General features: G+C 39.6%; 1 protein-coding gene across 2 annotated transcripts in view; it reads right to left on the bottom strand.

Annotated features, from left to right (window-relative positions):
- ehd3 (EH-domain containing 3) overlaps window positions 1-19,113 on the bottom strand; it is a 77,159-nt gene that overhangs the window by 54,310 nt on the left and 3,736 nt on the right. For both annotated transcript variants that reach the window (XM_063001988.1, XM_063001987.1), the window contains 2 exons: window positions 16,410-16,586; window positions 12,566-12,663 (listed from right to left, as the gene is read on the bottom strand). In XM_063001988.1, the coding sequence (XP_062858058.1) occupies window positions 12,566-12,663; window positions 16,410-16,586 (275 nt within the window). The remainder of the gene's footprint in view (window positions 1-12,565; window positions 12,664-16,409; window positions 16,587-19,113) is intronic.

Raw genomic sequence — 19,113 nt, forward strand, 5'->3', positions numbered from 1 at the left:
GGTTGCCTGTTGTGCACTACCCCTAGCTGCAAACCCAGCAATTTGAAACTAGATTACAAAAAAACTGGGAACAGACTTACAAAAACAAGAGAACTGTATTTCTTTAGCATGAAAACTTAAATTTTTTGTCTCAGCCTGATATACTATGTATACTATGTGTGCTAAATCAGATTGCCATCAATAGAAAGATTCATATTTGTAGCTCACTGTTATCTCTTTTCCACCAACAAAGTGCTGGTGCTGCAGCTGGTGCCAGTTCCTGCTAATAGTAAACCTTTTAGGAATGGATCCATGTTTACAGTGATTTGAGAGCCTAACAATGATGTATATGGATGTTGGCATTCCATAATTTAGAAACAGAAACCAGAAGACACAGTGATAGGCAACAGACTTTCAAAAAAAGCCCTTGTTTTGCACAGTTATTACACAACATGTTGCACCAAGATCTATGTCTATTTCAGTGGGCACTTTTTGTGATTTCTGTTTATGTGCACAAGCAGTTTATGAATTTTACATGTGGTCACACAATCACGTTATGTGGATGCATTGTTTCTTAGTTTATCTTGTACATGTATTTCTCATGAGGACCATGCTGCAAGTAATGCCTAGTTCACACTCTATGATTTTTGAACTGATTTTGCACCGGTCGCTGCTAGATTTGGCAGCTCAGAGGCAACTCGGCGTTCGCTCGGGGCTTGAAAATCGCCACTCGATAGCTATGTGTGAATTGTTCAATGGCTCGATCCAATCGCTTGCAGACTCAAAAAAAATTTCTAGCATGCTAAATATCTGGACATGTCGGCGACTTAAAATTATGTACTGTGAAAGATGTTGTGATCAGGTTGTGATTGTTGTAAACGAAAGATACAGAAGGGAAACTCGGTGGAGGAGTTGTACATGTGTGGAACAGGTGCATAATATAGATTCTATAAGAATATATTGGCACACACACAAGCTTTACAGTATTTGTGACTTCCAACTCTCTCTGCTAGACATAAAATCCATGCTGGCCCCAGTGGTATAATGTAACAAAGTAATAATACTTTGTTACATTACTTAACTATTTTTTTTAGAGTATCTGTACTTTGAGTATAAAATTTTTCAGCAACTTTTACTCCACTACATTTTCTATCTTTACTTTTACTCTGATACATTTGCTGTATGCAAATTCATTACTCGTTACTTCAAAATTAGGTAGCTAAATAATGTAAGATGTGTGACAAACAGCAAGCAAGCAGTTGTGGCGAATCTGCACTTGTAAGTTAGATCAGTGGTTAAGCTCATTAATGCGCAAGTGCAAAGAAGTTCTCTAAAAGCAATCGGAGTGAATGATTCTCCATATCAGATGAAGCGTCTCTTAATTTTACTCAAAGATACAGAAATATCTGCATTTCAGAACAAAACTCCCTCTCCAACCTCACCAAACACACTGATGTAAGTTAAGAATGTTTAACAAAGTAAAGCCGCAGCATCATAGTTTTTAATATCTTCTAATTAGCATTAAGACTGTTAAATGAAGATATCTTTATGTGAAGATGTATAGCTAACATATTCAATTACATTCAAACCACATACAGTATACAAAGTTTCACTAAATTTTGCTGGAATTAATTCATGAAGACATGTCCATAATTTTCCAAAACTCACCTGTTGACAAATATTTCTTCAGCTAACTTCAGAATGACACCAGCAGAGGAAAGATTCATGGTGCTAATTCATGTGTCTTTAACCCTTTAATGATTAAAAAATTATTTCCTTGCTTTTCCTAGTTTTCAACTTTTCCAGCATTTTCATGGATGATATTTCAGCTGCTGGTTTCAAGTTGACATATCATTTAGAAAGGGTGTTTTCTTAAAACCACAGTGTCATCTACCAATATTTTTAACATATCTCAACCAGGGAGTAGATATGGCCCAAACAAGACTATTTAAAGAAAGCTTATTTTTACCCAAATACAGCGCCCTCCACAATTATTGGCACCCCTCATTAAGATGTGTTCTTAGGCTTCTAATAAATTCTTTTTTAATAACATAGGACAACAATGCAAAAAAAGAGAAAAATCCAACCTTTACTTCAAGTGCATTTACTCAGTGGGAAAAAAATCCCACATTAAGAAATAATTCTTTTACATGAAATCATGTGTGCCACAATTGTGGCCTTTTGCCAACAAGACAGCACTTAATCTTCTCCTATAACATTTCACAAGATGGGAGAATACAGAGAGAGGGATCTTCGACCATTCCTCTTTGCACAATCTCTCTAAATCATCCAGAGTCCTGGGTCCTCTCCTATGCACTTGATTTTGTGTCTGGTGTTATTTTTGTGTAGATTTGGCCACATGTTTAGGGTCATTATCTTGCTGAAAGACCCAGTGACGACCCATCTTCAGCTTTCAGGCAGAGGCCACCAGATTTTTATTTAAAATGTCCTGGTATTTCAAAGAGTTCATGATGCCATGCACCCTAACTGAATGAATTACTTATGAATTACTAATTAAAGGTTCCTAGATACTGTGATGAACTTTATGAACTACAGTAGAAATGACAGAAATGCTTCAATTACATTTATTTTCTAGGAATTGTTAGGGGTGCCAATAATAAGTGATTTTATGAAAAATAATTATTTCTTAGTCAGGGATTTTTTTTTTTTTTTAATTCACTTGAGTTAAGGGTTACATTTTTCTACAATTTTCCGTGTGAGATTATGCTTCTGCAATAAATATTGAATTTATTTTAAGGCTTTTAACACATCTTAACCAGAGGTGCCAATAATTGTGGAGGGTGCTGTATTTAGACTTAAACCAACCAATTGGTTGAGCAGACCATTAAAGGGCTAAAAGCACCACACTTTTTGTTAAACTCTCTTGAGTTTATTGGGAAATATCTATGACTTGAATGTACAACCCAAAGCAGAAAAAAATGGGACAGTTTAGAAAATACAAATACATTTACAATGACTCTTATTCCATCTTATATAAACCCAATATATTTCATGTTTTGTTGGTCAACTTCATTTCAACTGTTTATATACATGCATTTTAGGCCTACAACACATTCCAAAAAAGTTGTAACAGGGCAATTTAGGGCTAGTAATGAGGTAAAAATAATAATAAATAATGACGTGATTTCAAACAGGTGATGTCAACAGCTGAGTATAATCATGATTTGGCACAAATTTTGTTCTATAAATGTTGCGAAGACTTAGTTTTTCTGTAGGTGTAGGGTCGGCTCCATTGTTAAGGTGGTTTACATGCTTAATAGAACAATCTTCATATTTTTCAAAATTCTGATCACTGATTCTGATTTTTATTAATAGCATTTAGTTGTACTTCTACTCTTAATAATTGCGTACATTTAATATCAGAAAATTACTTTTGATACTTAAGCACATTAAACATCAGATACTTTAAGACTTAATTCATTTAGTATTCTAAAAGGTGACTTTTACTTTAATCAAAGTAAATTTCTGGTAAGATACTAGTACTTTTACTCACTCGCTTCTTGTTGATGTGCGTTTTTGGACTTGGGTATCATTAAACCCTTCTCGAAGGTGTTTTCATGACAAAATGTAGTTTGGTGGACCAGACAGACTCGTCTGAGATTCTTCCTGGTAATAGATCGTGTAGTGTGTGCTCCCCTAATGCTGATCAGTTGTGTAGTGTGAAAACCAAAATGACTTAAAGGACTCCTGATTACAAGAGATCAGGTTGTGTAGTGTGAACTGTACAGCAATCTGAACACCTTAAAAGTTGTGTATGCAACTTAGCATGATGCTTTTGTTCTGTGAACCACTGATTATTTATTACTGCTGTTTTTACTGTGCCACTCTTGCTTTTAGTTGTAAATGGCAGAAAGGTGGGTAAACAACATTACTATGGTGTCGCTAGGACCCCCGATTACTGGGTGATTGTATCACATCCCTGGTTCCAGACAAGCAAGATTATCGGGCCAGAATGGGACCCATTTTTCTGACCAAGAACCTGTGATTTTGTGATGTAAAAGCATCAATTCCATGTGGGATTTTGGCACCAGCACTGCCACCATGCCAATGGAAAAGTGCTATATATAGTTACTAAAGTAAAATATATATAGTAAATAAGTAAATAAATAAATAAATAAAGATGTTACATGTACCTCCCAAGCACAAGCTTATTATTGCATTAGTACATTTTGTTTCTGCACTATTTCAACAGTAACATACAGAACTGTCATGATTTTATTTTATTTTAAAAAGCCTGGATTTGTAAGTGTTGTCAGAGACCGATAAGTCATGTAGTCACCAGCAACTGATCACATAGCAAATCATTTGCGTAGTGTGCAGTTTCACACAGTTTGTACTGGACTGTACAGTTAACACCCATAAGGAGAAAAAATAAGCCAAAACAGAAAAAAGCAATCAATAAAAACCTTTTAAAACCATTTGTTTACAGTTAATGAACAGCAGTATTACCCTAACATAAGGTGCAATGACAGCAATAAAGATAAATACGTTAATAATAAGTATTATTCATTATAATTGAACTTTTGTCTTTAGAATAGTCGTCTACAGTAGTATCAAAAAAACTTGCAAAAGCAATAGTAAGAACTTCATAGCCATATAGTAGATGTTATGACACAGTGTGTTGGTTACATCTAAATACAACCCCAAATTAGAAAAAGTTGGGACAGCATGGAAAATGCTGTCACAGTATGATTAGATGATTAGATTAGATTAGATTCAACTTTATTGTCATTGTGCAGAGTACAAGTACAGAGCCAACGAAATGCAGTAGCATCTAACCAGAAGTGCAAGATTATTTACATATAATTAAATTAATTAATAATGAACCCCAGATATTTCATGTTTTGTCTGCTCAACTTCATTTCATTTATCAATAAACATCCATTCCTGCATTTCAGGTCTGCAACACGTTCCAAAAAAAGTTGGGACAGTAAAGCATTTACCACTTCGTAATGTTGCCATTCCTTTTCACCACACTTAAAAGACGTTTTGGCACCAAGGATACCAAGCGATTTAGTGTTTCATGTTTTATTTTGTCCCATTCTTCCTGCAAACACATCTTAAGATGTGCAATAGTACGGGGTTGTCGTTATCGCATTTTTCTTTTCAAAATTCTCCACACATTCTCTGTTGGGGACAGGTCAGAACTGCAGGCAGGCCAGTCCAGTACCCGTACTTCCTTCTTCCACAGCCATGCCTTTGTAATGTGTGCAGCATGTAGTTTTGCATCATCTTGTTGAAAAATGCATAGACGTCCCTGAAGATCGAAGATCATGGGCTTTCAGCTTAAGCTTGCGCCCTTGGCCTTTATGCACTAAAATTCTCCCCAATTTATTGAATCGTCTAATGATATTATGCACTGTAGAGGGAGAAATATGCCAATCCCCTCCAATCTTTCTTTGAGGTACATTGTTTTTAAACATTTCAATAATTTTCTCACACATTTGTTAATAAACTGGAGATCCTCTGGCCATCTTTGCTTATCAAAGACTCCGCCTTTCCTGGATGCTGCTTTTGTACCAAACCATGATTACAATCACCTGTTGACATCACCTGTTTGGAATCACATCATTATTTAGTTTTTTAACCTCATTACTAGCCCTAAATTGCCCCTGTCCCAACTTTTTTTTGAATGTGTTGCAGGCCTGAAATGCAGAAATGGATGTTTATTAACAAATTAAATGAAGTTGAGCAGACAAAACATGAAATATATTGGGTTCAACCTGTCTGAAATCAAAAGTCAATGTAAACGTACGGAACATTGCATTTGTATTTACATTTTCCTTACTGTTCCAACTTTTTCTGATTTGGGGTTGTAACCAGTAGTGAGAAAAATTTATAAAAAACTTTGAATCTTCATTTTATTAGATTTTTACTTTAAGGACATTTTTAACTTTATTTTTATTATAAGAGCTGTATTAGTATATATTTAGATATCTGTAGTAAAAATGACCAAAAAATTAGCTGTGTTAATGAGCAATAAACTAAGACTTGATATGAAAAGTAATAAGCATATATTATACAATCGGAAATTTTCAACCCCTAAAAAATAAGCATTTTAAAAGAGCTTTAAGTTAAGTCTTTATCAGTTGATTAATACAGCAAATGAACAAATAAAATGAATGATGTAGTATTTTAGAGTAGCAGGATATTTTGTTAATACTGCCTTGTCACAATTGTTCAACCCCCACTTAATATTGCTTACTGATTGATTGACCTTAAACTGGGTTACAACATGATTAAACTTTTGGGAATTCAATACCGGCCCTTAATTGGCTTCAGCTGTGCTATTTTATTTACCCAACCCAGACATGTGTTCAAGGTATGTTGCAACCATGAGCTGTCACAAAAGCTGTGAGAGGAGATCAATTCATTGCACCAAAAAGAAATAAGAAAGAAAAAAAGATCATTTTCAAAAGTTTGAATTTTCCCAAAGATACCATTGGGAGAATTGTCAGTATGTTTCAAACTTATGGTGCAACATCAAACCTGCCTGGCCAAAAGAGAAAGCCCAAAATTAGCAATCCTGTCTCTTGTCAAGGCAAATAACTGATTAGGGCTGGAACAAATGTGTCAGTGGCAATCATAAGATTATCACTTAACTTAATTTCCCTTCTCCCTTATTGTCTTTGCACTATTGTCTTTTGTTGTCTGCACTGAAGATGTAGCCTGACAGTGTTTTGTTATACTGTACAACCCTGTACTGTATAATGACAATAAAGCTGAATTGAATTGAATTAACAGCTGAGGACTTAATGGATGGACTTCACAATGCACGCCACTCTTGACCAAGATGCACAGAAAGCAACATATGCTAGCGCCGAATATGCTAGAAAGGAGTTGGATTCCTGGTACACAGTTCTATGCAGTGACGAATCAAAACTAAAATTGTTAAGCCATATGTATCAGCAGTTTTTCTGGCACTTGAAAGGCTTATGAGCAAAATAATAATATCCCCACAGTCAAGCCAAATGTGACAGACAGTCCAGACATATGGATACAGTGTACAAAAAAGGACAAAGCAGACTGTACTTTTTAAGATGGCTCAAGTCTTTTAACATCAGCAGGCCCCTTTTGTACACCTTCTGTCTGTGATGGCCAGTGCTTATTTCTTTGGAGTGGTGTGCTGGGGTGAGGGTGCTCGAAGATATGGGTCTGAACAGGATTCAATTTAACAGGTAGCTGATTTAATAATTCTCATGAAATCATTAATTGTTCACACCCACTTCATGCCTTGAAGATGTTTTAACAGAGCCCCTTCAGAAAAAGGCTGATTTCACCTAGATGCAGCAATGAACACTACAGGAGGCCTTTTCCTAACAGCTCCCATCAGACTTTTCAATAATTAACCATGTGACTGGCATCATAAATTTACAAAAATACCAAGGCATTTTGAGGAGGAATGTTATACCTTCTGTTTTGAAACTGAACCCTGCTGAAAACTGTACTTTCCAGCAAGACAATGATACCAAGCACACTTCCTTGTGTGGCCTTCTCAGTCTTCAGATCCCAAAGAAATCTTTGGTAGGATTTAAAGACAACCGTAGCACTATCAAAGTCATAAAACCTAAAGGAGTTGGAAGCTTTTTGCATGAGATTTAACAAAAAGAGAGGTCAGAAGCTTCTTAGCACTTAGGAATATCACTTATTTGAGGTTATCTGTCACACTGCTAGCCTCGGTGTGCTCATATGTGCCACGCCCCTCTTCTCTGTGTGCACACTCACTCCCCTGCCATGCCTCACAGGTGATTGGCTCCCTGAGCTAATCAGCCCCAGCTGCTCCTCATCAAGGAGCATTTATAAGGAGAGCTGGGGCAATGGGCAGGTTGGAGATTATTGTCGGTGTAACTCTGTTTGTGTCTGGTATCTCTGTCCTGGTATCTCTGTCCTGGTATCTCTGTCCTGGTATCTCTGTCCTGGTATCTCTGTCCTGGTATCTCTGTCCTGGTATCTCTGTCCTGGTATCTCTGTCCTGGTATCTCTGTCCTGGTATCTCTGTTTGTGTCTTGTATCTCTGCTCCTGGTACCTCTGCCCGTTCTCGTCTTGTTTGCTCTGTTTGCTCTGTTTGCTCTGTTTTCCTGTTTAGTCTTTGATTAGCCTGTCTGTTAGCCTGTGTAGTCTGATTAGCCTGTTTAGTCTTTGTTTAGCCTGTCCGTTAGCCTGTGTAGTCTGATTAGCCTGTTTAGTCTTTGTTTAGCCTGTCCGTTAGCCTGTTTAGTCTGTTTTGCCTGTTTAGTCTTTGTTTAGCCTGTCCGTTAGCCTGTTTAGTCTGTTTTGCCTGTTTAGTCTGTGTTTAGCCTGTCCATTAGCCCAGTTAGTCTGTTTAGCCCAGTTAGTCTGTTTAGTCCTGTTCTGTCAGTTTAACCCTGTCTTGTCTTTATTATTATTAAATATAGTTTATCACACATCTCCGCGTTTGTGTCCGCCCCTCCTGTCCGTCTAGCCCACACACCGTTACAGAATAATCTCCCAAAGAGGACACAGCGAGATGTTTTTTGTCCATGTTTTTCCGGACTTCGGCTCCATGAGGTTTCCTCAAACCTTCCCGCTTAGTAGGCCAGCTCCATATGATGGAAGCGACTCAGGTGTCGAAGGCTTCCTTCTACAGAGCCAGCTCTACCTGCAGAACCTTCTGGACCCCCAGCCAGCTGAAATCGACAGGGTGCGATTTATGATGTTTCGGCTGAGGGGTGCTGCTCGTGAGTGGGCTAAGCAGCTTTGGTCTGACAGGGGAGTTGAGCTGAACTCGGTTAAGGTGTTTAAGGGCCTCATGAGAGCAAAATTTTCCTGCAGCAAAGCGCCCACTGCTAATGTGGTCCGGACTCCAGTGTCTCCAGGGTCCAAACAGCTGACTTCTGACGCATATCCAGGGTCCAAGCAGCTGATTTCGGACGCCTCTCCAGTGTTTTCGCAGCTGAGTCCAGTTTCTCCAGGGTCCAAACAGCTGACTTTTGACGCATATCCAGGGTCCAAGCAGCTGATTTCGGATGCCTCTCCAGTGTTTTCGCAGCTGAGTGACTTTTCTCCAGGGTCCAAACAGCTGACTTTTGACGCATATCCAGGGTCCAAGCAGCTGATTTCGGACGCCTCTCCAGTGTTTTCGCAGCTGAGTCCAGTTTCTCCAGGGTCCAAACAGCTGACTTTTGACGCATATCCAGGGTCCAAGCAGCTGATTTCGGACGCCTCTCCAGTGTTTTCGCAGCTGAGTGACTTTTCTCCAGTGTTTTCGCAGCTGAGTCCAGTTTCTCCAGGGTCCAAACAGCTGACTTTTGACGCCTCTCCAGGGTCCAAGCAGCTGATTTCGGATGCCTCTCCAGTGTTTTCACAGCTGAGTCCGGTCTTTCCAGGGTCCAAACAGCTGACTTTTGACGCATATCCAGGGTCCAAGCAGCTGATTTCGGATGCCTCTCCAGTGTTTTCGCAGCTGAGTGACTTTTCTCCAGTGTTTTCGCAGCTGACTTCGGACGCCTCTCCAGGGTCCACGCAGCTGAATGACGTTGCTCCAGTGTTTTCGCAGCTGACTTCGGACGCCTCTCCAGGGTCCTCACAGCTGAATGACGTTTCTCCAGTGTTTTCGCAGCTAACTTCGGACGCCTCTCCAGGGTCCTCACAGCTGAGTGATGTTTCTCTAGTGTTTTCGCAGCTGAGTGATGTTTCTCCAGTGTTGTCGCAGCTGACTTCGGGTGCCTCTCCAGGGTCTTCGCAGCTGAATCAAGGAGTTTCTCAAGGATTTTCGCAGCTGACTTCGGACGCCTCTCCAGGGTCCTCGCAGCTGAGTGACGTTTCTCTAGTGTTTTCGCAGTTAACTTTGGACGCCTCTCCAGGGTCCTCGCAGCTGAATGACGTTTCTCCAGTGTTTTCGCAGCTAACTTCGGACGCCTCTCCAGGGTCCACGCAGCTGAATGTTTCTCCAGTGTTTTCCCAAGTGACTTCGGACGCCTCTCCAGGGTCCTCGCAGCTGAATGATGTTTCTCCAGTGTTTTCGCAAGTGACTTTGGATACCTCCCCAGGGTTCTCACAGCTGAATCAAGGAGATTCTCAAGGATTTGTGCAGCTGATTAATGACGTTTCTCGAGTGTTTTTGCAGCTGATTCCGGACGCCTCTCCAGGGTCCTCACAGCTGAATCAAGTAGATTCTCAAGGATTTGTGCAGCTGATTAATGACGTTTCTCGAGTGTTTTTGCAGCTGACTCCGGACGCCTCTTCTCAAGGGTCCACGCAGCTGACTCCGGACGCCTCTTCTCAAGGGTCCACGCAGCTGACTCCGGACGCCTCTTCTCAAGGGTCCTCTCAGCTGACTCCCGGAGCCTCTTCGCCAGGCACCCCGGAGCCTCTTCGCCAGGCTCACCGCAGCTGACTCCCGAAGCCTCTTCGCCAGGCTCACCGCAGCTGACTCCCGAAGCCTCTTCGCCAGGCTCACCGCAGCTGACTCCCGAAGCCTCTTCGCCAGGCTCACCGCAGCTGACTCCCGAAGCCTCTTCGCCAGGCTCACCGCAGCTGACTCCCGAAGCCTCTTCGCCAGGCTCACCGCAGCTGACTCCCGAAGCCTCTTCGCCAGGCTCACCGCAGCTGACTCCCGAAGCCTCTTCGCCAGGCTCACCGCAGCTGACTCCCGAAGCCTCTTCGCCAGGCTCACCGCAGCTGACTCCCGAAGCCTCTTCGCCAGGCTCACCGCAGCTGACTCACGAAGCCTCTTCGCCAGGCTCCACGCAGCTGACTCACGAAGCCTCTTCGCCAGGCTCCACGCAGCTGGCTTCTGTTCCCGAGTTGGTGTCCTCCGACGGCACTTCTGTTCCCGAGTTGGTGTCCTCCGACGGCACTTCTGTTCCCGAGTTGGTGTCCTCCGACGGCACTTCTGTTCCCGAGTTGGTGTCCTCCGACGGCACTTCTGTTCCCGAGTTGGTGTCCTCCGACGGCACTTCTGTTCCCGAGTTGGTGTCCTCCGACGGCACTTCTGTTCCCGAGTTGGTGTCCTCCGACGGCGCTCCTGTTCCTGAGTTGGCGCCCCCTGATGGCGCTCCTGTTCCTGAGTTGGTGTCCTCCGACGGCACTTCTGTTCCTGAGTTGGTGTTCTCCGACGGCACTTCTGTTCCTGAGTTGGTGTCCTCCGACGGCACTTCTGTTCCTGAGTTGGTGTCCTCCGACGGCACTCCTGTTTTTGAGATGGTGCGCCCCGATGGCGCTCCTGTCCCTGAGTTGGTGCATCCCGATGGCGCTTCTGTTCCCGAGATGGCGCCTCCGGATGGTGCTTCTGTTTCTGAGTTGGCGCTTCCTGACGGCGCTCTTGTTTTCGTGTTGGCACCCCTAGATAGTGCTTCTGTCTCCCTGTCGGCGCCCCCTGATGGTGCTTATGAACTCTCGTTGGCACCCCTAGGTGCTTCTGGCTCCTCGACAGCGTTCCCCGACTGCGCCTCTGGATTTCTGTCGGCAGCCTGCGTCCCACCATTTTTATCACGCCTGCCTGAGGACATGTTTAATGACTTCAAATTTACCCCGCAGGGCCCAGGACCTCCTTGTTTTTGTTTTTTAAGGCACTCCAGGTGTAGTGCCTTTGGGAGGGGCATCTGTCACACTGCTAGCCTCGGTGTGCTCATATGTGCCACGCCCCTCTTCTCTGTGTGCACACTCACTCCCCTGCCATGCCTCACAGGTGATTGGCTCCCTGAGCTAATCAGCCCCAGCTGCTCCTCATCAAGGAGCATTTATAAGGAGAGCTGGGGCAATGGGCAGGTTGGAGATTATTGTCGGTGTAACTCTGTTTGTGTCTGGTATCTCTGTCCTGGTATCTCTGTCCTGGTATCTCTGTCCTGGTATCTCTGTCCTGGTATCTCTGTCCTGGTATCTCTGTTTGTGTCTTGTATCTCTGCTCCTGGTACCTCTGCCCGTTCTCGTCTTGTTTGCTCTGTTTGCTCTGTTTGCTCTGTTTGCTCTGTTTGCTCTGTTTTCCTGTTTAGTCTTTGATTAGCCTGTCTGTTAGCCTGTGTAGTCTGATTAGCCTGTTTAGTCTTTGTTTAGCCTGTCCGTTAGCCTGTGTAGTCTGATTAGCCTGTTTAGTCTTTGTTTAGCCTGTCCGTTAGCCTGTTTAGTCTGTTTTGCCTGTTTAGTCTTTGTTTAGCCTGTCCGTTAGCCTGTTTAGTCTGTTTTGCCTGTTTAGTCTGTGTTTAGCCTGTCCATTAGCCCAGTTAGTCTGTTTAGCCCAGTTAGTCTGTTTAGTCCTGTTCTGTCAGTTTAACCCTGTCTTGTCTTTATTATTATTAAATATAGTTTATCACACATCTCCGCGTTTGTGTCCGCCCCTCCTGTCCGTCTAGCCCACACACCGTTACATTATCAAGGAAAAAACTACTGAGGATAAGGATTAAATAATATTGCACATGGCTTTCGCTCATGGGCATTACAAGGGCCTTGAAAAGATAAAAATTCTTAATTGTAAGACAGAAATTACAACATTAAAGCAAATTATGTACAATTATACAAAAAGATCCAATAGCAGAAAAAAATAATGTTACCAATTATTCAATTAGTGTTTTAATTATAAATTCAAAGCATGTGTTAGTGATTTACCTCTGCTAATTCTCTGCTTTTCTCCAGAGAGGATTCCTGGAGTGTCAATCACACTGATACTTTCCAGAACAGGGTTGGGGAGTTGAGCACACACAAACCTACAGGACACACACACATTAATATAAGCCAAGAAAGATCACAAAAGGCTACAAACAAAGTTTTATCCAATTAAACATTTAAGTTTTTTATTGATTTGCAGGTACTACCCTAAACAAATGATTATGGTAACTGAAATCATTTAAAATCTCAGCCATTATCATAACTTTTAAGTCCAACTACATATTCTATTCTTTACATTAAAAGCAATTTCATCCTGCAAATGCAAATGTATCAATTACCGAATTAATATTGAAGCCCTTATAATCTACAGTGCTTAAATAATCAATAATAATGATTTCAGTTTAGGTAAATACAAGCAGCTATATGTATTTCATCAGTCACTTTTGTTTAAAAAATGTGTGTTTCCAGATGTCTCTTTCACTAGTTAAAATCTGGAGGTAAATCCCCCATGCTCATCTGGCATCATTCATGTTTAAGTAATGAGATGACAGACAGCTCTTTACAATGAAAAAAAAAAAACCACACACATTGCAAAAAGCATCATTCAAAAATATTTATATCCCCAGTTTGAATAGTAAGTCAGCTTCTGTTTACATTCTGCCCATAATTGTGTTCTTGGCATTCGGTTTAAAGACGTAACTGACCCAATTACATTATCGAAAACTTGGGTACACTACTTTTAGTTTTCAGTTCAAACTAAAACATAAAAAGGAACTGTAAAGTATTATCAATACGTGCACCAACCATAAAACATGCTTTAACTAAAGCTGTACAGAACAACTGATCAGACAAAAAAAAAACATTTTATTGACCCCATTTCAGTAAAAGTCGGGACATTTTAAAAAATGCAATACAAATCTGTAAGAATTTATAATTTGTTAATTCAAATGAACCAATATTTAACTGACAAATTGTAAATAAATGACTTAATGTTTTGACCAATGTAATGTAGAATATTTTGGTCACATTTTGGAACATTCCTCAGTATGCATGTGAACTGGTAACAGGTGAGGGAATCATAATTGGCTGTAAAAGAAGGATCCACCTTTTTGGTAATCAATAAAGAATGGTAATCAATTCAAAAAGAACAATTCTCAACACAAGATTGCAAATGATTTTGCAATGGCATTTCACTGCCAGTTGTACTGTGTATGACCATGTATGTGACAAATAAACCTTGATTTGATTTGATTTAAATCTTTCACAATCTGTTGTTATCCGTTATTGTGAAAAGATTTAGTCCAGACAAAAAGTCTAGAGAGATCTCAAGCTGTGTAGGACAAGGCCAGAAAACACCATTAAATATGTGTGACCTTCGGAGAAGAATTCTTCCTTAGACCAACAGCATCTTTTGAAAACCCAGTCACGTTGGTAGAACCACTGAGATTTAAACTTAAATGTTTGAGCTCTCCATAGTAATGAGGTAGCGTATTAGACTGAAGCACCACCCGAGTGCCCCAGTATTAGAATTTCTTAGTATTTGGTATGTTCTGCATTTGCTGCAATGATATCATTTTTTTCACAAGCTTTAATGAATGCTAATTCATGTTATTCCACCATTTCCCACCAGACTTTATAATAACAGCATCAGACTTCAGATACTACCACAAATGCTTGATAGGGTTTAGATTAGTTGACTTTGGGGAAAAAACAATGACAGTCATCACACCCTGATCTTCTGCTTTGTAGGGTCTTTTAGGTTATTATTCTTCTGCAATATTAATCTTTCTTCACAAAGATCCAAGGCCAGTCCTTAAGGAACATGATAAAGAGTTCTAGCAATATCTCAGATGAATGTAGAGGTACATATCGTCTGTCAGGGTGTGGTTGATTTGGTGCAGCTGCCTAACTCCAGACTAGGTAAAACACCTACAGACTTACACAGTCCCAATACCATGCTTTACTGTAGTTTTGATAGACTATGGTATTAATAATTCTTGTTCTTGTCTCAGCTAAACTATTATGTTACAGCCATAAATCCAAAATCTGGATTCATCACTAAATAGGACAGGAAAAATGTGTGTATGTTCTAGGCTATGCTAAAGATTTTTGCATTGTTTCCGAGTAGTGGTTTAGATCCTGTTTTTTTTTTTTTTTTTAATTCTTTTAAGATCACTACTACATACTGTATCCTTTTTTAATATTCCATATATGTGGTCACTTTGGTTCTGCCTGATTAATGCCTATAAACTTAAATGACCTAATTATATCAAATCTCTAAATGAATGTCATCTAAGCATGTGCATCAATGGAAATGATAACACTAAAGAAAAGTATCAAGGAAACCTGACCTTTTGTACAAAATAATTTACATGGTTTGTCAAATTCACAAATCTGCTTACTTGTTGTATGTAGTGCAAAATACAACACATACATTAAAAAACATTAAAAAAAAACACAGTTAAAGAAAGTTTTGGGTAACAAAACTATACAAACTAAATACAGGGCGAGTCAAAATTATGTTAACACTTGAATGGCAAAAACCATTTATTCACTCAGTGGTTAAGGTACTGGACTAGTAAACAGAAGGTTGCCGGTTCAAGCCCCGCCACCACCAAGTTACCACTGTTGGGTCCCTGAGCCCTTAACCCTCAATTGCTCATCGTGTTCCACTCATTGTGTAAGTCGCTTTGGATAAAAGCGTCTGCTAAATGCTGAAAATGTAAATGTAAATGTAAATATGTGTAAGATGATTTACAGGACAGTCTCAACCTGTTCGCCATCATGTTCAACACACAAAAAAACAGCGAGCAACACACATTTAATGGGGAATAGATCCATTAGTGTTAACATAATTTTGACTCACCCTGTATAACTACACATGGAAAGGTTTTCAAGTGAAGTTAATTTGTGGAATTTCTTGCCTTCTTAATGTGTTTGAGACGGCAAGTTGTGTTGTGCAGGTAAGGTTGGTACACAGTTCTATACTGTGAAAAGCCGTATTCGAACCAATCAACTAAGTAAAGAGAAATGACAGTCCATCATTACCTTAGGACATGAAGGCCAGTTAATCTGGAAGATTTCAAGAACTTTGAATGTAACCTTAAGTGCAGTTACCAAAACCATTCTGTAGGAAAAATTCTTAGACATTCTTTTTCAGAATTTTCTAGTAGAGAGGAAATATATTATCAATCAATATATCAATTATGGAGCCTAGGTCCTGAAGAAACAAAGCATCCTGACACCATCAAACCACCATGTTTGACTTTTGTTTTTTTTTATATAGACTGTTAGTGTTTTATGGAATGTTAGCTTTATGGCAAATGCACAAAAATGATCAACGGTCAGTCAAACTAGCTTTACTTGTATGAGTACAGAAAAGACATCAGCTGTGGTCATAATTAACATGAAATGAATGAATTTGAGGCCTACCACAAAAATTGCTTTATTAGAGGTCATCAAGGCAAATAAAAGTTTCACCAAGTTCTGAGAAAGGAGGTTAAATAATAGTGCACATGGACAACAAGATAATCAGCTGTTTCTTAGTTAAACTATGTAAACTAATGCCAAAATTTCTTATGTTGTATGTAATAAATATTCTTTCACTGTTACTTAAACTTCTTGTTATATATTTTCATTTAATTCTATACACATCACCATAATACTTTTAAAAGTGAGGGTGTGAATATTTATTATTTTTATAAGATACTCTAGCGTACAGTAAACAATCTTGAAATATTCTATATTATAAAATTATTAAAAATATTGTTATATTGTAGTATAACTTACATATTGTAAAACTATGATCGCAAATATTATTCATAATCCTTACATGTGCACTCACCTGTTGAGGAAAGCGTTGCCAAATGCATTGAGCTTTCGAAATGGCTTTTTTGGATCCACCACCAGAGCATTGCCTGGGATTAAGCCTTCTATGTCTCCATGCATAACAGCAATAAAAGAGTCTGTAGTTGGTTCTGGACCAATCCGCATGCCTGGGAAGTCTTGTTCCAGCAAGTATCTGTAATAACAGACAAGCAAATGCGTTACCTAGATGATGTTTACATTATTTTCTGAAAACCCAAAAATAGTTATTGGTTTACATCTTCAACTGCTTTAAATAGGCACTTTTTTAGTCCTTGTCTGCTCTGGATTCTCTTACACTTTTAAAACGTTTTAGCTGGGTGGAGTAACGTGGATTTCCACAGTATGTTACCAATGTCAAGAGTTTTACAGCATTATATTAAAAAGCCATTTTGGACCTCTAAAAACATAAAAGTGGCAACATGTAAAGAACATATTTAAGTACTAAAAAACATAGTTTTGAAATTTTTTTTGAAGTTATTACATTAAGAAACATACAAGATTTGATGAAATGACAATTTAACATGAAACATTTAAACACTACTTTTAAAACGTTTTAGTAAATAACCTAGTAAATTAGATTTAAATACTTTACAAGGACACACTGTATATTTGATTTAAAAGTCTACTGTGCCAATATATTTCTCGTGATGATAGTCCCTCTTAGGGCTGGGCGATATGGAGCAAAAATAATATCTCGATATTTTTTAGCTGAATGGCGATATACGATATATATCTCGATATTTTTTCATCCCATACAGTAATAACAAAAAGACACTTCTGAGACAAAGCTACATGTTCCAAATGTTATACAGGCACTTTTATTAACATTCCGCTGTAGAGAAATTCCTCAAAAATAAACTATTGGCATATATTAAATCAGGGGTCACCAACCTTTTTGAAACAGAGGGCTACTTTAAGGGTACTGAGTAAGCCAAAGGGCTACTTGTAGGATACAAACTTCCTGAATAACATAAGGTTGCATGGTTTACCTTTAATGATAATATTATGATTAATAATACTAATAATAAATATTCATATATGTGAAGAGACTGTCTGATCACATGTTAATTATTTCTTGCAATAATTATTAACAATGATGTACCATGGCAGGAAACACAGACATATTTAAACATGTAACATTATTTATTTCTGAAAGTCAGAGCGATCACATCTCTGATATTTTTGTAAATATTGTTCCTGACAGTTTTGTATGAATGAGCATATTTGTAGCATTTTGATCCAAATCACACAATTGTTTTTATTTATTTATTTATTTTTTATAAATTATGACTTCTGTAGCATTTTTTTAGGAAATCATTAACAGTCCCGTTTGTACTGATCCCGTTTGTACTGATCACTACTTTTGTTTTAGAACAAATCATGAACTCTGTCCCATGTTTATACAAATGATCAGTTAAGTAAGATTTTTTAAAAGCTACGATTTAAATGGACGTTTCTGTGACACGTACTGAAGCCTCTCTCCACATTGTGCAGCTCTCTGTCGTCGTCCCCCCCCGAATGAAACACACACTTTTCCTCCCAATCATTGTTAAAATATTAAGTTCTCTTTTGCTTTTCTTGTGTGTTTTTTCATTATTATTTTTTCGGGGTAAAACCCGCATCTCGCTCCCCATAGTAGCTGCGCTCGCTCGCTCGTCTCAGCGTTCTGCGCCCGATATAAAACTCTGCACCCAGACCAGATCAAAGCTCATATAAACATCAAACAGTTTTGTTCTTGAAATGTTATATTCAGTATTGTCATTTTCAAAACTACATCAATGCAAGTGTTATTGATTCAAAGAGATTCAAAGAGATCAACAACGAAAATATCATTTTTAGACGGAGCTCTATAGTCACTAGAGCTGTTTAGAACATGCCCTGCGGGCGACTCACGTGGTGGGGGAGGGGCGAGTTGTGTTCAGTGAGGGAGAGGGGCGGGGCAGGTGAACATGTGCAGAGACAAACTGGGAGAAGGGAACGACGAACTGTCGGATCTAAATAGAACGCAACATCTACTGTATATCGATATACGCGATATTGTCTTATCTTATATCGCGTATGAAAATATATCAATATATCTTTAAAACTCGATATATCGCCCAGCCCTAGTCCCTCTCCACATTTACCCTCAAAGTACCAGTGGCGATTTCTCTAAGACTGCAAGGGAAGCTCAGCTTCCCCTAAAATGTCCAAAATTAAATGGTCAAATATGTACAGTTGTGTTAACATTTCATTGACTACAAATGCGTTAGAACACGTTCATCTCGAAGACGAGTTTGTTCAGAATCAGCTAATTATCACAAATCGACTCGATTTTCTTAACTTAACTCATACATTCCCGTAGCGTCAATGCATTTGCCCGCAGAAGCTGAGCGTCTCTTCACTTCTATGGGACTGCGTTGAGGTTTTTTTTTTAATGCTCCGAAACTCGCCGGTCATTGGATAAATGCCTCGATTTTGTCCCGCCCCCGGGGATAATGGGGTGAATGGGGCTGTGGGCGGGTCTGGACGCTGAGCTTCTGCAAGATGATTGGAGGATCAGTGGAAAGGCTGAATCCCGTTTTGATTGACAGCTCGTTTGAGCGCTACACCGTCACTTCTCAAACTCAAACTCAAAAGAAGCTTTATTGGCATGACAAATAGGGACATTCGTATTGCCAAAGCAATACACTTCATTAGTC

The sequence above is a fragment of the Trichomycterus rosablanca genome, chromosome 9, assembly GCF_030014385.1.
Source record: "Trichomycterus rosablanca isolate fTriRos1 chromosome 9, fTriRos1.hap1, whole genome shotgun sequence".
Taxonomy (NCBI): Eukaryota; Metazoa; Chordata; class Actinopteri; order Siluriformes; family Trichomycteridae; genus Trichomycterus; species Trichomycterus rosablanca.